At 41.5% G+C, this 18,670-nt stretch overlaps 1 protein-coding gene and 1 long non-coding RNA gene across 2 annotated transcripts in view; one reads left to right on the forward strand and one right to left on the reverse strand.

The window, feature by feature from the left end:
• Nucleotides 1–372: 372 nt before the first annotated feature.
• Nucleotides 373–18,670, reverse strand: part of LOC137104399 (melanoma receptor tyrosine-protein kinase-like) — a 30,067-nt gene continuing 11,769 nt past the window's right edge. The window contains exons 2-27 of the mRNA XM_067485527.1: nucleotides 17,154–17,305; nucleotides 15,787–15,994; nucleotides 14,000–14,134; nucleotides 13,815–13,883; nucleotides 13,516–13,634; nucleotides 13,126–13,267; nucleotides 12,558–12,671; nucleotides 12,348–12,474; nucleotides 11,511–11,584; nucleotides 11,267–11,357; nucleotides 10,965–11,164; nucleotides 10,751–10,883; nucleotides 10,539–10,629; nucleotides 9,738–9,895; nucleotides 9,591–9,623; nucleotides 8,748–8,892; nucleotides 8,455–8,577; nucleotides 8,220–8,318; nucleotides 7,768–7,953; nucleotides 7,299–7,454; nucleotides 6,377–6,452; nucleotides 6,084–6,230; nucleotides 5,725–5,822; nucleotides 5,453–5,596; nucleotides 4,147–4,240; nucleotides 373–3,948 (exon numbers count right to left, since the gene is read on the reverse strand). Coding sequence (XP_067341628.1) covers nucleotides 3,599–3,948; nucleotides 4,147–4,240; nucleotides 5,453–5,596; nucleotides 5,725–5,822; nucleotides 6,084–6,230; nucleotides 6,377–6,452; nucleotides 7,299–7,454; nucleotides 7,768–7,953; nucleotides 8,220–8,318; nucleotides 8,455–8,577; nucleotides 8,748–8,892; nucleotides 9,591–9,623; nucleotides 9,738–9,895; nucleotides 10,539–10,629; nucleotides 10,751–10,883; nucleotides 10,965–11,164; nucleotides 11,267–11,357; nucleotides 11,511–11,584; nucleotides 12,348–12,474; nucleotides 12,558–12,671; nucleotides 13,126–13,267; nucleotides 13,516–13,634; nucleotides 13,815–13,883; nucleotides 14,000–14,134; nucleotides 15,787–15,994; nucleotides 17,154–17,305 — 3,464 coding nt within the window. The 3' untranslated portion in view covers nucleotides 373–3,598. The remainder of the gene's footprint in view (nucleotides 3,949–4,146; nucleotides 4,241–5,452; nucleotides 5,597–5,724; nucleotides 5,823–6,083; nucleotides 6,231–6,376; nucleotides 6,453–7,298; nucleotides 7,455–7,767; nucleotides 7,954–8,219; nucleotides 8,319–8,454; nucleotides 8,578–8,747; nucleotides 8,893–9,590; nucleotides 9,624–9,737; nucleotides 9,896–10,538; nucleotides 10,630–10,750; nucleotides 10,884–10,964; nucleotides 11,165–11,266; nucleotides 11,358–11,510; nucleotides 11,585–12,347; nucleotides 12,475–12,557; nucleotides 12,672–13,125; nucleotides 13,268–13,515; nucleotides 13,635–13,814; nucleotides 13,884–13,999; nucleotides 14,135–15,786; nucleotides 15,995–17,153; nucleotides 17,306–18,670) is intronic.
• LOC137104452 (uncharacterized) lies at nucleotides 14,497–17,236 on the forward strand. Its single transcript, XR_010911700.1, has 3 exons — nucleotides 14,497–14,600; nucleotides 16,424–16,658; nucleotides 17,102–17,236. It is a non-coding gene; the product is annotated as an uncharacterized lncRNA (long non-coding RNA).

Here is an 18,670-nt window from a genome sequence, read left to right on the forward strand (position 1 = left end):
GCCCCGTGGGGTTTCTCACAAACCCTGAGTCAACAAAAATGGTCAAATAATACAAATTGTATCGATGCAAAACTTCACATCCCCTTTGATAAGTTATTTAAAAATACACTGAATTTCTGATGGAACATTTGTCCTACATGAATTTCCATTAAATATTATCTTGATGATAAAAAAAAAAAATACTTATACTTTTGTCATTTCAAAATAAGGGCAGGCAGAGCTTGGCTTTAACTGTACTTATGGCATTTGGTCTTGTAAAAAACTACATCTCCCATGGCAGAGTAGGTACTTCCATCATCCTCATGTCTCCATAAATCTCAGACTCTGGATTTCAGTGCTGTAGCAGTGATCTATAGAAAGTTCACACACTAGTTTCATGACAATTTTTTTTTTTATTCAACATCAAACAATAAACATTATTTCCAACAAAATGGCGTCCTCGTTAGCACGTTAGTTGTACCCTGTAAACAACCAATATGTCCATCTGTCAAAGTGGCTTCACAACTAATTTCACATTGTAACAGCTCAAAAAGCTAAAATGCTACACAGTAAAACATTTACAGACATTCAGCATAATTCATCAGCGTTGTTTTCTACGGGAGCTGAGTGTGGCCAAAAAGTTTTTAGGCTCATTATCTTCTCATCAGGACTTAAGCAACTAATTTATTCAATAAAACCAAGTCAGTTTTATCAAATTTAGTCATCCTAAGGTGTGGGCTCAATTATTTAGATCAATGCTTTTGTCAAGATTCTTGCATCATCTGCAAAGAGCAGTCTTTTTTCATAGTGCTGTCTCTGCCTTTCGCACTTTAATAAACTAATAGAAATATCCAGTTTTCATTAAATTTTGCACATGATATTTCAACATTTGTTTTAACTCAAGCTTTTTGGGTCCAAATCTTCTGCAGTGGGACCAGGTATACAATTGTTCCCACTAACTCATCCACATACATCCCTGTCTCTTTATGACCACATTACATGTTCTGCTAACATGAGGGTAAATTGTTACTTAACATAGAAGGCAAGTCTCAAACTTGATGCTGAACAAATAACCAAAATGTGCCCAGAGAGTGTATTAGTGTATCCCATGGTTGTGTTTGGATGCTCACAGCACTTTAAAGAGGAGAGAGACTGAGCACCTTTCCTGCATTAAGTTACCCGCATGGTTGTCCCAGAACAGGAGTGGATGAAAACAAGAGATCTTTCATTATAGGCTTTATCCTGAGATAATCAGAGGAATAATTACTATGCTGCAGAAAACGAAGAATAATCATCCCCCAGAGCCACCATCAGCTTCCGTACATTTCCACTAACACCAGTGACAAACAGGAACAAGCAGTGTATTTGAATTTGGCTCATTCTTGACAGTTAAAGGGTCAGAAAACCATTTCCACTTACAGGTACAAAAAAACCCAACAGCCTCCACTTATCTCAAAGTGTTTTCAACTCAAATGATAAGCAATTGGACAAACTTGTGATTTAACTGGTGGCACAAATGTTAACTGAGACCTGGGGAAACAAAGTAAAAATGCTTCTCTCCTGATTGATTTGGAAACATGAAAAAATATGAAACTTACCTTACTCATCCACAATATGAACATAGATTAAACTTTTTACATTATTCCAGAGCTGCACTGCTGCCAGAGACACAGTTCATTCTTCCAACGGATCCAAACTTGCGTCATCCTTCTATGTACAAAACAAACCACAACCTCCGTCTGTCCCTGGGCATCAGCAGATAAAATAAAACCAAGCAAACACAAACTTAAAAATATCCACAAAATGTGAGATAAAGTACTGCAGTATCACTTTTCAGAAACATTTAAAAACAAGAACTTTCGACTCTTTAGAAGATCCAGTGTGAAAGATTCTACAAAACACAGTCTTTAGTTAGTGCCCACTTATTTTGAAATGGCAGAAAGAAATAATTTTACTTTAACCATTATTTTTTATATATGTCTTGACAATTCTCTTATTTCTGATGATCAAAGAGCATTTGTACTGGCTGAATGTACGTTGTTATTGTACAGTTTCAGTTTAAGAAGACGCAAACTTAACCCTAAACCCAACATATTAATAATTCACATCTAGCTAGAAATGTTTTTTCAGCATCATAATTAACAAAAATGGTCAATGAGTTTTTGTAAGGTAGAGCAAAATAATGAAAATGTAATCAGTGCAACGTTTGCCTTCCTCTTCATAATGAAGAAACATTTGGGCCTTTTAATATTATGGTTTTGTAAAAAAATCTGTTTTAATCTTTCTTTCCCATTTTAAATAAGTGGGTACTAACTTTTACTTTTAACTTTTACTTTTGACTGCACACAAGAAAACATGGAGCCAAAAGTGAAAGATCTGCCCAGTAAGGCAGCAAACAGCTTGTTCTATTCTTAAACATGAAAAGGTGATGTGTTGTTGTAACACACAAAATTGTGTTAGAACAGAATCACGTGGAACATAATAAGCACAAAAACGCCTACTTAGCATTTATAGGTAGTCTGTAAACAGTCAATGCAGCAGGCTGGTTTATAACGAACTTTACCATATGTTCACCTGTGTGCAGCCACAGCAGGATACTGTCACATCACTGGGAGAACAAACACGACACATTAATAAACGTGAAAGTTTTTAAAGCCGCTTAAAACGCCATTTTAGTGTGTTATAAACCCCAAACTCAATGTTTATATACCGTTTCAAACGCTGGAAGGGGGAACAGAGTGTGAATGAAGTTTCAAGTCATACTGGGACTAATTATTTTGTCATGCTTGCAGCATCTCGGAGCCGTAGCACAGACATTTTAAAATGTCTATTTAGCCAATTCACTTCCCTGTTTTTGTTGCACTTGCTTTGAAAAGAACTGCAGAGACTCTGCACTGCCAGCTGGGGGCGCCGCAGTGCCAGCTGGTCCCTGACTGATGCTGTCCCCTGGCAGTTTTCATTATTAGCCACATAAAGATCCTTTTGTCAGACCATCTGTGCATTTTAAAATATCTGTGCCTGCTTGAAAAAGTCACTTTGTTTCTTTTATGTGCCGCTACTTTTAGTATGGCCCAATAAAATCCTATAAATATTAAGGAGAAGACGCACAGGAAAGATCAACAACAATAATGCACAAACTTGATGTGTTTTGGTGCCTAATACTTTGTGTCCCCCTTGTCACTAAAGTCTGCATCCTCTGCAGGACTGAGACCAGAGTAGAGACAAACTAATGTGATTCTGTGGGTTGAGTTGAAATAGTTCTGTCTCAACAGCAGCTGCTGCACTCGGGTTTAAATCACTTCCCACTTGTTAAACAAGTTTGTGCAGCCAGTTAAGAGCTGAAAAAACACCCAGTTTGTGAGCCGAAGGTTTTATTTCCCTCTGGAAATAAAACCTGGGAAAATCTGGCATTTCTCTTCCTCTGTCAGAGGGCTGCTGAGCAACACTTAATGTGAAGGTTCAGCTCCAGTGTAGCTGCAGATAATTGATAAATCCATTGTTTTCTTGGAAAAACTGAGAATAAAAACAGTGAAATACTGTCAGCAGCCTGAATCCGGCCACATTTTAGTTCCATGAAACTCCATAGCTTCAGCTTGAAGTGCCTGAATGTTGCCGCCATCTAGCGTAGAGGGGGAAGCAGTCCAGCATCCAGACCTAGGTATTCAAGGTTTTCTGCTGCCGGGAGAAACACACCACTCTCCGTTAAAGCTGTGGTGGTGGCCTGAGGCAGGAAGTCAGCCTGGTAGTCCGGGTTGTCGAGGCTGTCGCTGGGAGCGAGGGGGAGTGAGCTCTGGGCAGTGTTTAGGTATTCTGGTCCCTTGGGACGTCGTCCAAAGGGCTTTAGGTTCACCGGTGGGGAGGGCACAGAGGCAGCGCCCCAGCCCAGAGTCAGGTCCTCGTAGTTAGGATTCAAAACCTCTGAAAGCCTGCTGCTCTGACTGGTGTCACTCATACTCTGGTTCATGTACTCTGAAACAGAGAAAGACGGGAAGGAGAGAGCTCTCATTTATTTGTCTGTAGTTCTGTATTTTAGAGTTGCTTGATTTACAATGTCGTTTGTTTCTAATGAGACCATTCTGCCATTTGCCCGTTTATTCTTTAGTTTCTGTAAAGGTCTTAGTTTTGCTTAGAAAACCTGGAAAAACTATAATCCACACAAACCAGTACCGTGGCCGGGGATGTCGTCTCTATCCATCATGTTGTGAATCGGATCAGTGATGTATCTCAAAGCGATGCTGTTCTGTCTGGCTGGATGACCATTCTGAGATGGAAACAGAGGCAGTAAAAGTATTTAAAATACAGGATGCATAAAAAATGGGATGTGTTCAGATAGTTTGTGTCATGGCTGTGATTCCACCTGCTGCATTGCCTAATCAGTCATAAGCTACTTCACCTGTTGCCTCCCCTTTATATGCCCCGCTCACCTACTCCTCTCTGACAGAATGTCTTCCTGTCCCCTGAGGGTTGTCACCTGTTTGTCTCTTCTGAGCTTCACCTGTTTCTGTCATCTATCAAGATCTGTCATTCACTTTGTTTGTTTTCCATGAAACCTTCTGCCTTGTTCCCTGGGGAACATCAGTAGTAAGTGACTGTACATTGACGATATTCTACTGTTGACTGTTGTTTTCCCTCTTTAGACACTGAGTTAAATGTTCTGCACTTTTCTACCTATTGGCACTCAAAGCACTTTACACTGCTTCTTATTCAGCCATTCACACTCACAATCACACACCGATGGGGGAGCTGCTATGCAGCTGGCCAACACTCACCGGAAGCAACTAAGTTGGGATTCAGTGTCTTGCTCAAGGACACTTCAACATGTGACCTGAGGAGCCGGGGATTGAACCAACAACCGTGAGATTGGTGAACAACCGCTCTACCTTCCTGCACCACAGTCGCCCCTAAAGTTGTTACTTTCTGTTTTGTTGCTACGTTGTATTTATCGCGAGTTATTACTTTGTTCCCGATTATCTCAGTGTTTTCACTTCTCCTTCTTCCCCTGCCTCCTCTCCTGAACTGGCTCTTCCTCAAATCCTCTGCAGACGTCACTGTTCCTCCATTCTACCATAAGCACCCTTTCACCAGATATTCTCTCTCCCTGCACAGACATATATCACCTTTTTGTTTCTCTCCTAGATGTCCACGCTGTCACCTGTTTTCCCTGGTTCCCTCTGCAGTACACACCTTCTCCCTGCCACGCCGCCTGCTATCCTACCTCATTTTAATTTCAATAAAAAATTACTGTCTTCCACTGCCTTACTTGTCCTGCATAATTTTCTGGGCCCCAGCAATTATAATAGTTTGGGTGAAACACAAGCTGTTTTGCATCATGTGTAGACATAAAGTAGCTTCTGACAGTACACACAGGTAAGTTGGCCGAAAATTGTGTTATCAAGTGGGATGAAGAAGCTGATGAAATAATTTTCGGACAGTAGGCCAAGTGTAAGGTGTGTGTGTGTGTGTGTGTGTGTACCGTAGCGTTGCAGGGACGGTTCGCGCCATCACTCTGTCCTTTATAAGGCACCAGATATTCCTCAGCATCCACCACGTCGTCCATGTCATCGGAGCTTAGCATGCGAGAGTAAAATCTGCTGTCTGAAGGACTGGGGAGGTCACCCTGAGACATGAATCAGATCAGATTATGGTCAGTCATATGCAAAGCACTGATCCCATCACTGGTTAACTATTTGGGGTAGTAGCATCTGGGTTAACTTTACAAAGAACCAAAGTGTTAGTTTTGTGTACCTGTATGACCAGGTATCTGGATGGGTCTCTGGCCATTTTAGAGAACTCTGCTATGAGCTCTTTGAACCTGGGGCGACTGGAGGGATCAATCATCCAACCTGAAAAGACAGAGAAGGGAAATAATTGGCCTAAACCTTTCACCTGGTCTCCCAGGTGTCATTCTGTATAGTGGTATCATCTAGCCTCATCACTCATGCTGGTATCCTCATTAGAGGTAACAAAATCTAGTTGGACAACCCTGGCATTTAGGTCAGTCACTGATGTTTGCCAGAGCTGTCATCCTGTTGACATATTTGATTAAATGTTATAAGATTTGAAACGTGCTACGTGTCCTAAAGTATTTAAACCCAAGCTCTTACATTTGACCATGATCATGTACACGTCAATGGTGCAGATGGGAGGCTGAGGCAACCGGTCTCCTCTCTCCAGGACTGAGGAAATGTCACTGGCTGGGATGCCGTCATATGGCTTAGAGCCAAATGTCATCAGCTCCCACACCGTCACACCTGCAGATGAAAAACCGCTGACTTGTGAAACTGACTCACTGTTGTGAGCAACAATTCAAAGAGGCCATTTACCAGAATAGTAGTCTACTCAATCCAACATGACATTACTGGCCCTAATAAGAGCCGAGAACCAGAAGATGACTGACCATAGCTCCAGACGTCACTCTGATGTGTGTAGGTCCACTGAAGTATCGACTCCAATGCCATCCACTTAATGGGAACCTACAGAGACCAGAGGGGGACAGACACACTGTTTATAGAACTCACACATCACTTTCACTGATAACAGAAACGTCTAATCTGTGAGCGAGTGGTGCAACTAGGCCACAAGGGTGATTTGGTTCTAAGATCATCTGACGCCCACACTTGAGCGACCAAGCCAGGTCTGATCAGTCAATGTCTTCAAGTAGGACACTACACTATAAATTACTCTCTTTCTCCTCAGCCAATTCAATGCTTTCTCTGCAGCTTTGGTAATGTTCTGTGTGTCTCTTCTTCCTGATTCCAAGGACACCGAGTGCCCAGTTGGACTTTCACCCCTGCCTTCTACATTCCTCAACAAGTTTGAGATATTTTGCCTTTTTTTACACTCATGTGTCCCCTGTTTCCATTCTTCAAGAGGACAGTGAGTTCCAGCATTACTGCTCACTTAAAATGGACCAAATCTGACTTGAGAGCTGTGACCAAATGCTTCCTTAAGTCAATTTTCAGCTGCCAGTCTGTAACCTTCTTCACACAACTACTGAAGTGTCTCATTTTCATCATGTTTTCCTTTTTGAGCTTTGACTAGAGCTCTGTTGACCACCTCATCTCATTTGTCTCTTGTGTTGCAATGGTTGCATTAATGCTGATACTAAAAGATCCATAAGACTCTCAGAGGGATGTCAAACAATCTGATTATTTACAAAATTCTAAACTGTCATATGTTTAGATGACCATCGTGTTTATCTCTGCACAGTCCAGAATGTGCTTTAGCCTAAGTGGCGGCAGGAAGAACGAATGTCTGCAGAATTTTTTTGGGGGAGGGTTTAGGCTTTTAGTGATCACAGCAGAGTCAAAATAACACACCTTTCCTCCATCGGCGTGGTATTCCTTCTCATCGGCTGTAAGCAGCTTGGCAAGGCCAAAGTCAGTGATCTTGATGTGGTTAGGAGTTTTCACCAGGACGTTCCTCGCTGCCAGGTCCCGATGCACCAGGTGACGCTCCTCCAGGTAGTTCATCCCCTGCACACAGGTTTAAAGTGAGGGTTGGCGCAGCTTAAAGTTGCAAATTTACATCTCAGCTCATGACCTTATTTGTGATTTTCCCATCACTTTAAGATCCTGTTGAGATTGAATAGATTAACATTAGCTTAACACACACATGGTTTCCTGCTGCGTTCCGGCTAATGAACCTCAGCAGGCTTAAAGCGAGCTGCAGACGTGAATGATGCCTCAGGCAGAAACGGACTAAACTGATACAGGAGCATTTACTTTGCTGGTAGAAGATTTATTTAGATTATTATCTCTGTGAGAAACCCTGTTTATCTGGGCTCACCTTGGCGATCTGGACACACCAGTTCAGCAGCCACTGGGCCCCAACGTGTTCCTTGTGGAGTCGGACGTAGTCCAACAAGCAGCCATAAGGCATCAGCTGAGTGACCAGCTGGACCGATGACGTCAGGCAGATTCCCAGGAGACGACAAACATGAGGATGATCCACACTCGCCATCACAAATGCCTCCTACACACACAAACATTACTTATATCTCTCAATGCCGGATATAGTTTTAATGACTTCATTTGGCCTGTTTCCTCATGATATGAGTGAGAATATCCATGAATCTCAAAATAAAACTGTTTTATGAAACTTAATTTAAAGGATGAAGCAACCTCAGGGCATGATTTTATTTTAAACTGCAGAAATTGTTATTGCAAAATATCTTCATGAATCAATAACCTGTTACTGGAGGAGGGAGCAATAAGGAAAAATAAAGTGAAGACACGTACGTCCAGGATTTCTTGGTTGGCTTTAGGTGATGTGGCCTCTCTGAGAACTTTGATTGCGACTGGGATCTTCACATCTTCTCCTTCAGGGACCCACAGTCCCTAAACATACAAGCAAATCAGCATCATCAACTTGAATTTATGCTGTAAACATTCATCTTTTCAGTCCACTGACAACAACCACTCACAGTTACCTCAGAAAAAAGAGTCTGGACTGATTTTTGTCTTTCATTCTGACCTTGTAGACGGTCCCAAAGGCCCCAGAGCCGAGCACCCTGATCTTCTTAAAATCTGCCTCCTTCAGGACCCTCAGCATCGCCTGGTTAGGAGCTTCACCGCTCGGAGTCAATGGCTCCACCAGCTACAAACAAACGTTAAAAAATCAGATTAACTGTACGTTGAAGATATATAAACTTGTCCTTTGTACTTTAGATGGCAGCTTTTATCTCATCAGGATTTCGTATTCTAGTCCAGAAGAAAAATACTCAACAGCACATAAATGTGACCACAGTCTTTGAAAGTTAACATCACCTCTTTCTCCTGCAGGAGACGCCGCATAGTCCTCTTCCTCCTGATCTGTCGCCGCCGTAGTAACACAAAGATGATCAATGACAAGATGACAGCCACCAAGAGCCCACCAACCACGCCCGCCGCCAAAGAGGAGTGGGTAGTTGTGCTAAGAAACCACAGAACACTTTGGTTTTACATTATTCAGAGGACATAGATTTAACCGTGTCACACAAAGTGGTTTCATGTAGCTCTTATTTAAATGTTTTTGGGTACCACAGATTTTTCACAGATGTCCGTTTAACTCTTGCATCCTATTTATAATGTACTGTCAGTAAATTTAAATTGTAATGTGTTAACAGAATTCCCATTTCCTCCCATTCAGATTTATGATACTAGTGTGGAAATAACAGTTTTTCATTTGAAGTTTAGGTTTTTATTGAATATCCTTAAAACCTAACACATGTTGTAATTAAAAACATAACACAATATTGCAGAATTTAGACTTTACGATATAGCTGCAGATGCTAATACAGATATATTATAGCCTAATACACCCTGATTGATAGAAACTTAACATGCTTAGAGGAATTACGTCATTATTGTTTTATGCTTTAAATTTCAGAGATTTCTGTTTTTAGAATTTCCATTCACCTTCTATAGTATTTGGCCAAGTGTAAACAATAGCTGAACTAAGTATATTTTAAGGAAACTAAAGACACTCTCACTGGCATTTGGTCTAACTGGATTATATGTAATTCAGTAATGACACTGTCCAATTGTAATTCCTAGTTAAATCTGTCCATCTGCTAATACTTACTCCTCAGGTGAACCCAACATTTTATTTTTATGCAAATGGTCATTTACCCTGCGCATCCAGACAGTCCAGGACCTGAGCACCTATAGAAACACAGACACAAAACAACTTAAATTCAAACATTAACCAACTGTATTGATCTGCATGATTCAGCTCTGCAGACAGTGTGGATGATTGCTCGGGAACATGTAGCTCACCCCTGGGTGCAGTTCGGGTGGCAGGACTGGCACTGACCCGTACTATCGGGATATTTCCAGATCAGCATGTCACCCTCTCCTGTGACACCGTGGGGGCAGCGAGACACGCAGTGGGGCCCATCCTTAACATGGACACACTGTAAACACTTGTCGGGACCCTGCAGGTAGAAACAAAAGGAATGAAAGCGATAACGTGTTGAAAAGTAATTTTACAGGTTCGGATCAGTTCTTGAAGTAGGTATCCCAACCTGATTGGTCCAAATCTTTTTTTGTGTCATGAAAATAATCCAAATATTTTTTAGTGACGAGAAATGTATCTAAAATATTCTACAAAATAATTTTTCATCATTTACATTTTGCATTTGATTGTTGTTGATTTCATGACACTGTTTTACTTTTTACTACATTTTCAGTATGTTTTGTGTTAAACACCAAATAATAAGGAGTTTTATTTTGAAGTTTTATACTATTTTAAAAAGTATGATACAGAAAAAGGGATGAAATCTGAGCATGAGAGGTTATTAAATAGCCCACTGTAACCTTTAGCTTAAACGTGCACATAACTGAGGAAGTTCATGCTAAACATATGACTCACTGAGCTTGGATAACTTAACCAAACAGGAAAAATGTATAAATAATTCCAGAAAGAGGATAAATATGAGAATAGATGAAAAAATAGATGACAGATAACAGACAATAGTTTATAGCTAGCTAATAGCTTCAACAGTCCTGCATCATTTGAGAATTGAATGAGGAATGAACAGCCCTTCAAACAGCAGCAGTGGTAGCAACTGGACTGACCGGTCCATTGCAGGTCTGGATCCCATTCTGCAGCAGACACTCCGGGTGACACTCGACACAGCTGCTGTTTAACTGAACCTCTCTGGGTTCACTGCAGGAAAACACAGAGGCGTGATAATCGGCTCAGAAGCCCACAAAGGACAATTAACGACACATTGAAGCTCAAAGACATAGGGTTGATGTCCCATTGAGCCTGAGGACATCTCTCTCACCCCTGCAGCAGGTTACAGAAGGCCACACAGCGTCCTCTACGATTCCAGTGTTTGCAGGAGACACACATGGTGGGACCTGGACCCCAGCAGCCCTCGTCTGTACACTCTGAGTCGCAGGTTTGATTCCGTTGTTCTGTGTGATGCAGAAAAACGCATTATTTTTCAAACGTTGACTAAACAGCCACACAAACTTGACACACATCCAGGAACTAACCGCAGATTACAGGCGGAGCGTTGTTCACTATGCTGATGACCTGATCATTGGATCTGAACAGGCGGTGCCACTTCTCACGTTTGGTGTAGCAGAGCTCATTGTTGTCTTTCAGCATCACCTTCCCAGCGCTCACCTCCTTTAGGGAGCGCAGACCGAGCCAGCGAAGGTGCTTCGCTCTCACCACCGCCAAACTGTGATGACTGCAAAGGAAGATTAAAAATGTATTTAGCTGATCAAGTTATTAAACATAGTAAGTTAGGCCCAAATCATTATTATTTCTAATGAAACGTGCTGAGACTCACGATCTTGTTGTTCGTCCTCTGATGATCTCCAGGTTCTCAAACACTGACAGAGAGGTCAGATTCTCAGGCCAGGACTGGATCAGCAGGTAACCTGGAGGACAAAAACCATCGTCTTTTCAGGACATTTCTACATGTTCAATGAGCTTTATTTGATCAGCTGCAGCTGTAAAAGCTCAGTTTCAAGATCATCACTAAATCGAGAAAACAGATTGAGATAAACGCTGCTAAAGTCGTCTTTAACTACCTGTGATTTCCTTCACCGTCCTGAAATACTCCAGTTTACTCGGGTCCATGGGTGGGATTTTATAGTGTGCATCCCTGCAACAGAAAAAGAGAATTTGTACTTTTAATTTACTGCAAATAAGCAGATTTAAAATTTGGTCTGAAGCTACTACTAGCTACATGTTCATCAAGGTGGACTCCAAGGTCATGCACAATGCTCAGTTTTGGTGCTTTCTTCACCTAACTCTGTTCTGACCTTGTCCACACTGTGTCTCCAATGTACAACTGCAGACACACTTTTTCTATCAAAAAAACAAAATAGTTGTTTTTTTCTGTGTGTTTATTTGTGTTTCTGTAAGTTTAGCTTAGACTTATTCTTAAGGTTTGACAGTGTACTAAAGAATGTTAACATTCAAATGAGACCAGAGACATGAATTTGGTCTTTGGGAGTAACAGTGAAGACTGTGGATTATTTAAAGAAACCCTCAAACTGATTGTCAGATTGTCCATTTTAATATTGTGGCATCTCTAAATAGTAAATAAATAATCACTTATATAGCACTTTTATCCAAAGCACTTTACAATGTAGCTTCCCATTCACCCATTCACACACACACACCAATGGCGGTGGCTGACATGCAAGGTGCTCACCTGACCCACCGGGAGCAACTTGGGGTTCAGTGTCTTGCCCAAGGACACTTCGACTTGTAGCCAGGAGCGGGGATTGAACCACTGACCCTGTGGTCCATGGTCAACTGCCTTACCAACTGAGCTACAGCCGCCCCATCTCTAACTTTCTAACTTACTGCATCTCTAACTCAGCCTAACTTTAACGTTTTGGCAGTGAAGAGGATCTCACCCAGTAAAGGAGGTCTCAATGAGTGAGATGTCCCCATTGATTTTAGTGCAGTTCCTGAAGGATTCAATGTTGGATGCATTGATCGCCATTGTGTTGGTCAGCGTGCCGACTCCGACTCCATCGCAGGCTGAAGGAAAAAGTGAGGTTAGGTGTTTAGTAGTCTGCTCCCTCCCTCTCTCCCTCTCTCTATGTCAGTCTGTGTCTCTCTACCTTTAGGACAGGGGCCATCACAGGCTTTGCAGCGTTGGACTCCGTTCTCCTCCACCTCGTACTTTCCAGCGCTGCATGTTCGTACACATGAACCCTCTGTCACCACATAGTTATCTATAAGCAGGCAAGAACAGAATTCATACACAACATCCTCAGCAGAGATAAGTTTAACCTTTAAGTGGTTAAAACATATTCCTGAGCCCCCACTGACCCCCACTGAATATATGGTGCTTTTATGTCTTTTCTGGGAACCAAAGACCATATTGAGCTTAAATGATAAGTTGATTCATCATAAATTAATTTAAGACTAATAAATGTTTCCAAAAGGCTCGTCGGTAAATGACTACGTGTTAATTTACAATTTAGTTTTATAGTAACATCAGCACGGGCTAGGAAATAGAACAGGAAATTGAAAATAATGTTGGGCATTCTTCAGTATTTTCCGACATTTTATACGCTGAATAAGCAATTTAAAAACATATAAAATGTCTTTGAATTGAGGGTGGAGACGTGTCATAGCTCTGGCTTGCAGTATTTGTGTACACCATAAAAAAACATAGGTCCATACGTGGGCAGGCCTTGACGCAGGTTGCTCCGAATGTGAACTTGGCTTTGGGGTTGGGAACCTCCGAATACGTCTTTTGGTCGTAGCTTTTGAGACTAGGACAAGAATCTATACAGGTTCCATCATCATTGAAATCCTTGCAGGCCTGGAGATCAGAGAGAATAACTTTATTGTTCAGTTTAAACATGTGTTTTTCTGTTGGATGATTTTCGGACAATTCCACTAGTACAGCTAAGCGTAAATTCATTTGTAGACATAAAAGCATCAAGGTCCTGTGTTTCTGACAGATACTTGCTGTTTTTGACATAAATGTAACAAACATCTTTAAGTAGTAGTATGGATTTTATGGATTTTTTTGGAGTCTCCTTTTGCGTCAACCTACAAAACACTGACCAGACAGTCGGTGGCTCGAGGTCCAGTGCAGCCAGCAGCACAGTGTTCGTTACAGCAGTCACTGGGATTTGGACCTTTACACCTTCTGCTGCACTGCTCTGCACACTGCAGTTTTGTGACTGGCAAAGACAGAAAGAGACACATCAGAGAAAAATCATTGTCCAAAAAAACTATAACAGAAAGACGCCTTTAATCAAGTCTCAAGGAAAAACAGAGGCTACTGAAAAATATTGTGGTTTAAAAAGTGGTTGAAAATGTTTGACAGTAGTTGGAGAAGGATGATGGGGTTATGTGTTTACATTTCTGGCAGTGATCCGGTCCTGCTGCCCAGCAAGACCCATTAACACAGCCTGGGTCACACTTCTCACCTGAAAACACACAAACACACTCACATTAATATTCATCGAAACCCTTCAGATAACAGCCTCATTAGATCAGAAAGATACAAAAATATTAAAGGCCGCGTCATTGTTACTCTACATACATTTACGAGCATAGTTTTCTGTCTTGAAAAGCATCTGGGGGTTGCTGGCTTTGTCCAGGATGTCCCACCACTGGATGGTCTCAGTGCTGCACAGCAAGGGATTGTGGGTCATCTTCACCCCTCCTTTCAGAATCTCTGTGAGCGGATGATGATGGAGGCACAGAGTAAATCAAGTTTAGCACCTTAACATTTAAATGTCATCTATGAAGGAAACACAAAATCTTATCTCCACATGACCCGAAGTATCACAGTAAGTACAGTAAGACGAAAAGCAACACAAGCAACGGTTCTTCAATAGTTACAAAACTCCCCATAAAACTGCAGGCGAGGTCTGATTTCTATATACATGTAAGCAAGAAAAAAATCATCTATGTGATTTTAAAACACAGGTAACTAATACTTAAATGTAAATGCAAAGACTAAGCTTGGCCAGTGCTTTTTTTAAGGTTGTCAGTATTTGTTTGTTGGTCAGGGTCCACTCTTTCATGTGTGATATGAAAGGGTGGAGCCTAAAACGAGGAGTAAAAAAACATGGCTGAACGTGTGAACTGTGAATTCGGATTCCAACTCCATTTGTATGGGTTCGAGGTCTTAAACAGAGGTGAGTTTGCACAGAAGCTTTGGCTTGTTAAGAGCCTATGAAGCATTGTGCAGGCTTGAGGCCTAGCTGCTGGCTATCATGTGCTCGTGTAAGTTAACAAACGTGGTTATGGTTGAGTTCCGACACGTTTGCCATTGGTGGCTCTGGAAGCATGTTGCTAAAAAGTGCTAACAGTAAACCCTGGTTTGTTTGATAGATGATGCTGTGAGTGTTTGGAGGCTGGTGCTGTCACAGTCTCTGTGAATTGTTAACTAAAACAGCCATGTGGTTTCTTTGTGTCACAAAGGTTGTGAAAAGTACTTTAATCTTTCAGCTACTCGTGTAAATTTACACCAAATTATTCTGTATTAAGATCATCAGTACTTTGTGTTTCTGTAAGGAAGCCATCAAACTACATCATACAAACCACAGTTCATGTTTCTACTTGTCCTCCATTTCATTTGAGCTGTAAATCTAAAGCTACAAAAGACACCTCTTCTCTTGTGCCAGCGCGGAGACTCTCCTTGTGTACACTTAATACTGCAGGAGATCACTGCAAACATGTTTCTGGATGCCAAAACATCGTCAGCCAACGCTCATGTCAGTGTGGTCTATTTCCTGTTGCCAGAACACAAACTGCTGTTGACTAAAGATTTTTTTTAAATGGTGTCCAACTCCACCCACCCAGCCGAAGCCAGCACAACAAGCGAGGCCTCAGTATCCAGTTACACATCAGTGAAATGAAAAATGCTTAAACATCTGGCTGTATTTGGTAAACGGCAGCTAATTCAGCGCCCAGCGGTTGTGTGATGGTGACTTTTAATCTTTTTATCAGCAGTAATTCTATGCAAAAGTAAAGTTTTCTGACTCATTATAAAAGCTGCTAAATAATATTAGTTACTTTTGTGTTGGAATAGTGTGTTTGTTTAGAAAACTCTGCTTTCCCAGTGTCCTATGAACTCCCCACTAGCTCTGTGTAGGAGCTCCACACTTCAAGGCCTCTTTGAATTACTCTTCAGATCCATGTATTTGCTGGGAAAACTGAACATTCAATGGTCATTCTGAACTATTCACTGACTCTGCAGAATTGCTGGAAAATCCAAAATTCAAGGCCCCTTGAACTATCCACCAGTGTATTTGCTGGCTTTCTCTGGCTCAGTCTCTGGTGTCTGGTCTCTGTATGTCCATGCATGTCCAGTGTGTTTACCCGTCAGACTGCTGAGCTGCAGCTGTCTCAGTCCACTGGTGTAGTTAACTGTCGCAGACGAGTGGTTCCTGTTGTAGTTGGACATCACCAGCAGAGCGTACAGGCCTTCGTACAGGTTTTGGCCTCGGATCACCCTCATATTGATGAGTGGGATGGTTGCAGCCTCGTTCATGGCGATCAGAACGTAGCCACCAACTTCCTGGATGGACTGAAGAAATACAAAAGAAGATGAATACATTTAATCTAAGGAACGTGTCTATAGAGGATCACAATAATTTTCACAATGACTTTTAGTCCATGGACCATAAATCTTAAGTTCGTCCTCACTAATTATAAGTCATCCTATTTGCCTGGTTTCCAGACTGTGTCGGCACATGAGCATCTCTTGACTTTAACATGTCCTTGAAATTTCCGGTGCATTTGAACTTTCCCGCAGATGGATAATCCTTCACAATCAGTATTTCCACACTTTCACATCCATACACTTGCATTACTGTTTCCTGGATGTGCAGCTGTGAGCAGGGACTGTTTTTACTTTTCTCTGTCGATGTGAAAAAGGGCACTCTGACCTCAGCTTAACTTTTCCCAAATCTCAACCGATTCTGTTCAAACATTTGCTTGTTTTTTTTGTCTTCAGGGATGGATTTTTCTGACAACAGAGCTTCCAAAAGCAATGTGCTGTTTGGCATTAGACCATCAACTGATGGATGTCTTCAAATGCAACAGAGAGAGAGTTTTGAAAATGGTCTATGCTCACATCTGCAGCACAGCGGGAGGAAAATCTAACTCCGAAACAAGGACAAACACACCGTGAGCAGAAGAACACCAGATTAAAGAGGTTGCATGTTTTATCAGTGGAGCAATTACCACATGTGAGCGTAATACTTGAACAGGGTGACACATTTTATCAACATTTCTAATGCAGAACTTTGTATCTTCGCTAGTTTAGCTGCTAAATAGATGGAGTGTTTCCACCTGAACCCGTGATACCTGTTAACACACTAATAATCTGGTCTCCAACTGTTGAACAATTCAACAGCAAACAATGGCAGCAGTGCAGCTGTAGAGCATTTAAACATGTTAACCTGAAGGGAAACTAAAAGGGGAAAAAAAAGACTTAATAATTCACTGACTCAATGAGAAGCAGACAGTGGTGAGAAGGGCACCACTAGCTAGAAAAGGTGCAGCTTAGTGGCTATTTGGTGCAGTTGCAGTGCTCCACATCGAACCTTCATGGGAGGACTAAGGGGATTTTGTGTTGCTATTTGTAAATGACGAGTGGCTTTCACAGTGACCCTTCACCCTTATTTTACAGCCCAAACATTTGCCTGGTTTGCTTCAAAACAAATCCAACATTCGGGGCAGACCTGGAGGAAGGACAAGTCCTGATGCTCCATGGTGTAGGTGACCTCCAGGTTCTCCAGGACCACGGAGCAGTTGGTGTACATCCTCACCATGTTGTCATAGTGATTTTCACGAGTCCCCAACAACGTCAGCTGGTTACTCATCCCCTGACATACTGAAAGACAGAGAGGAGTGAAATCAGCTGCAGTTCCTCTGAAGACCACGTGTGGAGCTGTTTTCTCTGACTAGCTTGAAGTGATTGAGAAAACCTTTAACTTCACTTTACAAAATCTCACGTCCAACATCAAAGTAAGTAAAGTACCTAAAAACCGTGTATAAGTGAAGTACTTAAATGTAATTAGTTACTTTCCTGCACTGGTGCTAAAGTGCAGAGTTTCAAGTTAACATCCAGCCAAGAATCTCTCAGGTTGAGATTTAACACAGTAAAGACGTCATTATGTCAACTATTTAAAACAACAATTTCGAAGAGGAGCAGGAAGGTGTGACACCATTTCAGAGAAACTACTTCCCCCACAAACGAGTCTAACAGCAGGACACATCTGACACATCACAACCCCTTACTGTCATCAGTATGGAATGAAACCTGACCGGCTCCGTCTAAAGGCTGTAGCAGTTTGGAGGCTGAAGATGAGCACGAAACCTGCTGCAGAATGTCTGAAACAACTCGGTTTGAGGATAAGAAAAAGTTTGAGAAAAAGTCCAACAATTTTAGAATTGTAACATCATAAGCGAAGATTGTGTTTTTGGGGCATAATCTGATATGAGGAGCTGTGACTAATTCAAGGCTTTTGAAGTCACATCAAAGACATTTAAAACCCCAGTATCATCGCAGTCCACAGGTGTTTCTCACCTGTCATGCCGGTTTTTCCTCCCTGGCTGAATCTGCTTCAGATGTGCTCTGTATGATTTACAGCGAGGGAATGACTGAATTTGTCAGTGTTGTCAGATATTTTAGTGATTTGTGTTTCCATCCTCGTTACAAAGAAGAGCAAATATTGGATTGATGCTTCATTGTTGTCCTGTCGTCCATTGTTGTTTTTATAGGTGATTATTTCCTTTCAGTAAAAATACAGTTTCTAATGTAGTTTCTAATCAGAAGTATAGATTATTCGGATATTGATCCTTTATCCACTTCCAGTCTATATAGGGTTCTTAAAACCTACAGGTAGAAACTAAGTTGCCAGACAGATACAATTCTGGGAAAATACTCAGTTAATCATTGTGTATTTACATCTTTAACAATGGTTTTTTTTTCAGCTCCCATCACACTTCTGAAAAATATAAGAAGAAACTTAATCTGAAAGTCTAAAAGTGAGCAACAAAACTAAGATTCTGAAAAGTGCCCTTAGAAAATCCAACACCCTTATTTTTAGGAAAACTACAATTAGTAGAAAACAGTTCCCGAGCAAAGGTCATGTTGTTACCTAAACACGACAGCTTAAAAAACACATGACCTCTGCACTGAACGTGGACCAACCCTCTGTACATGTCAGGCTCAGGGATACAGTCTGAGAAGTAA

Source organism: Channa argus, chromosome 19, assembly GCF_033026475.1.
Source record: "Channa argus isolate prfri chromosome 19, Channa argus male v1.0, whole genome shotgun sequence".
Taxonomy (NCBI): domain Eukaryota; kingdom Metazoa; phylum Chordata; class Actinopteri; order Anabantiformes; family Channidae; genus Channa; species Channa argus.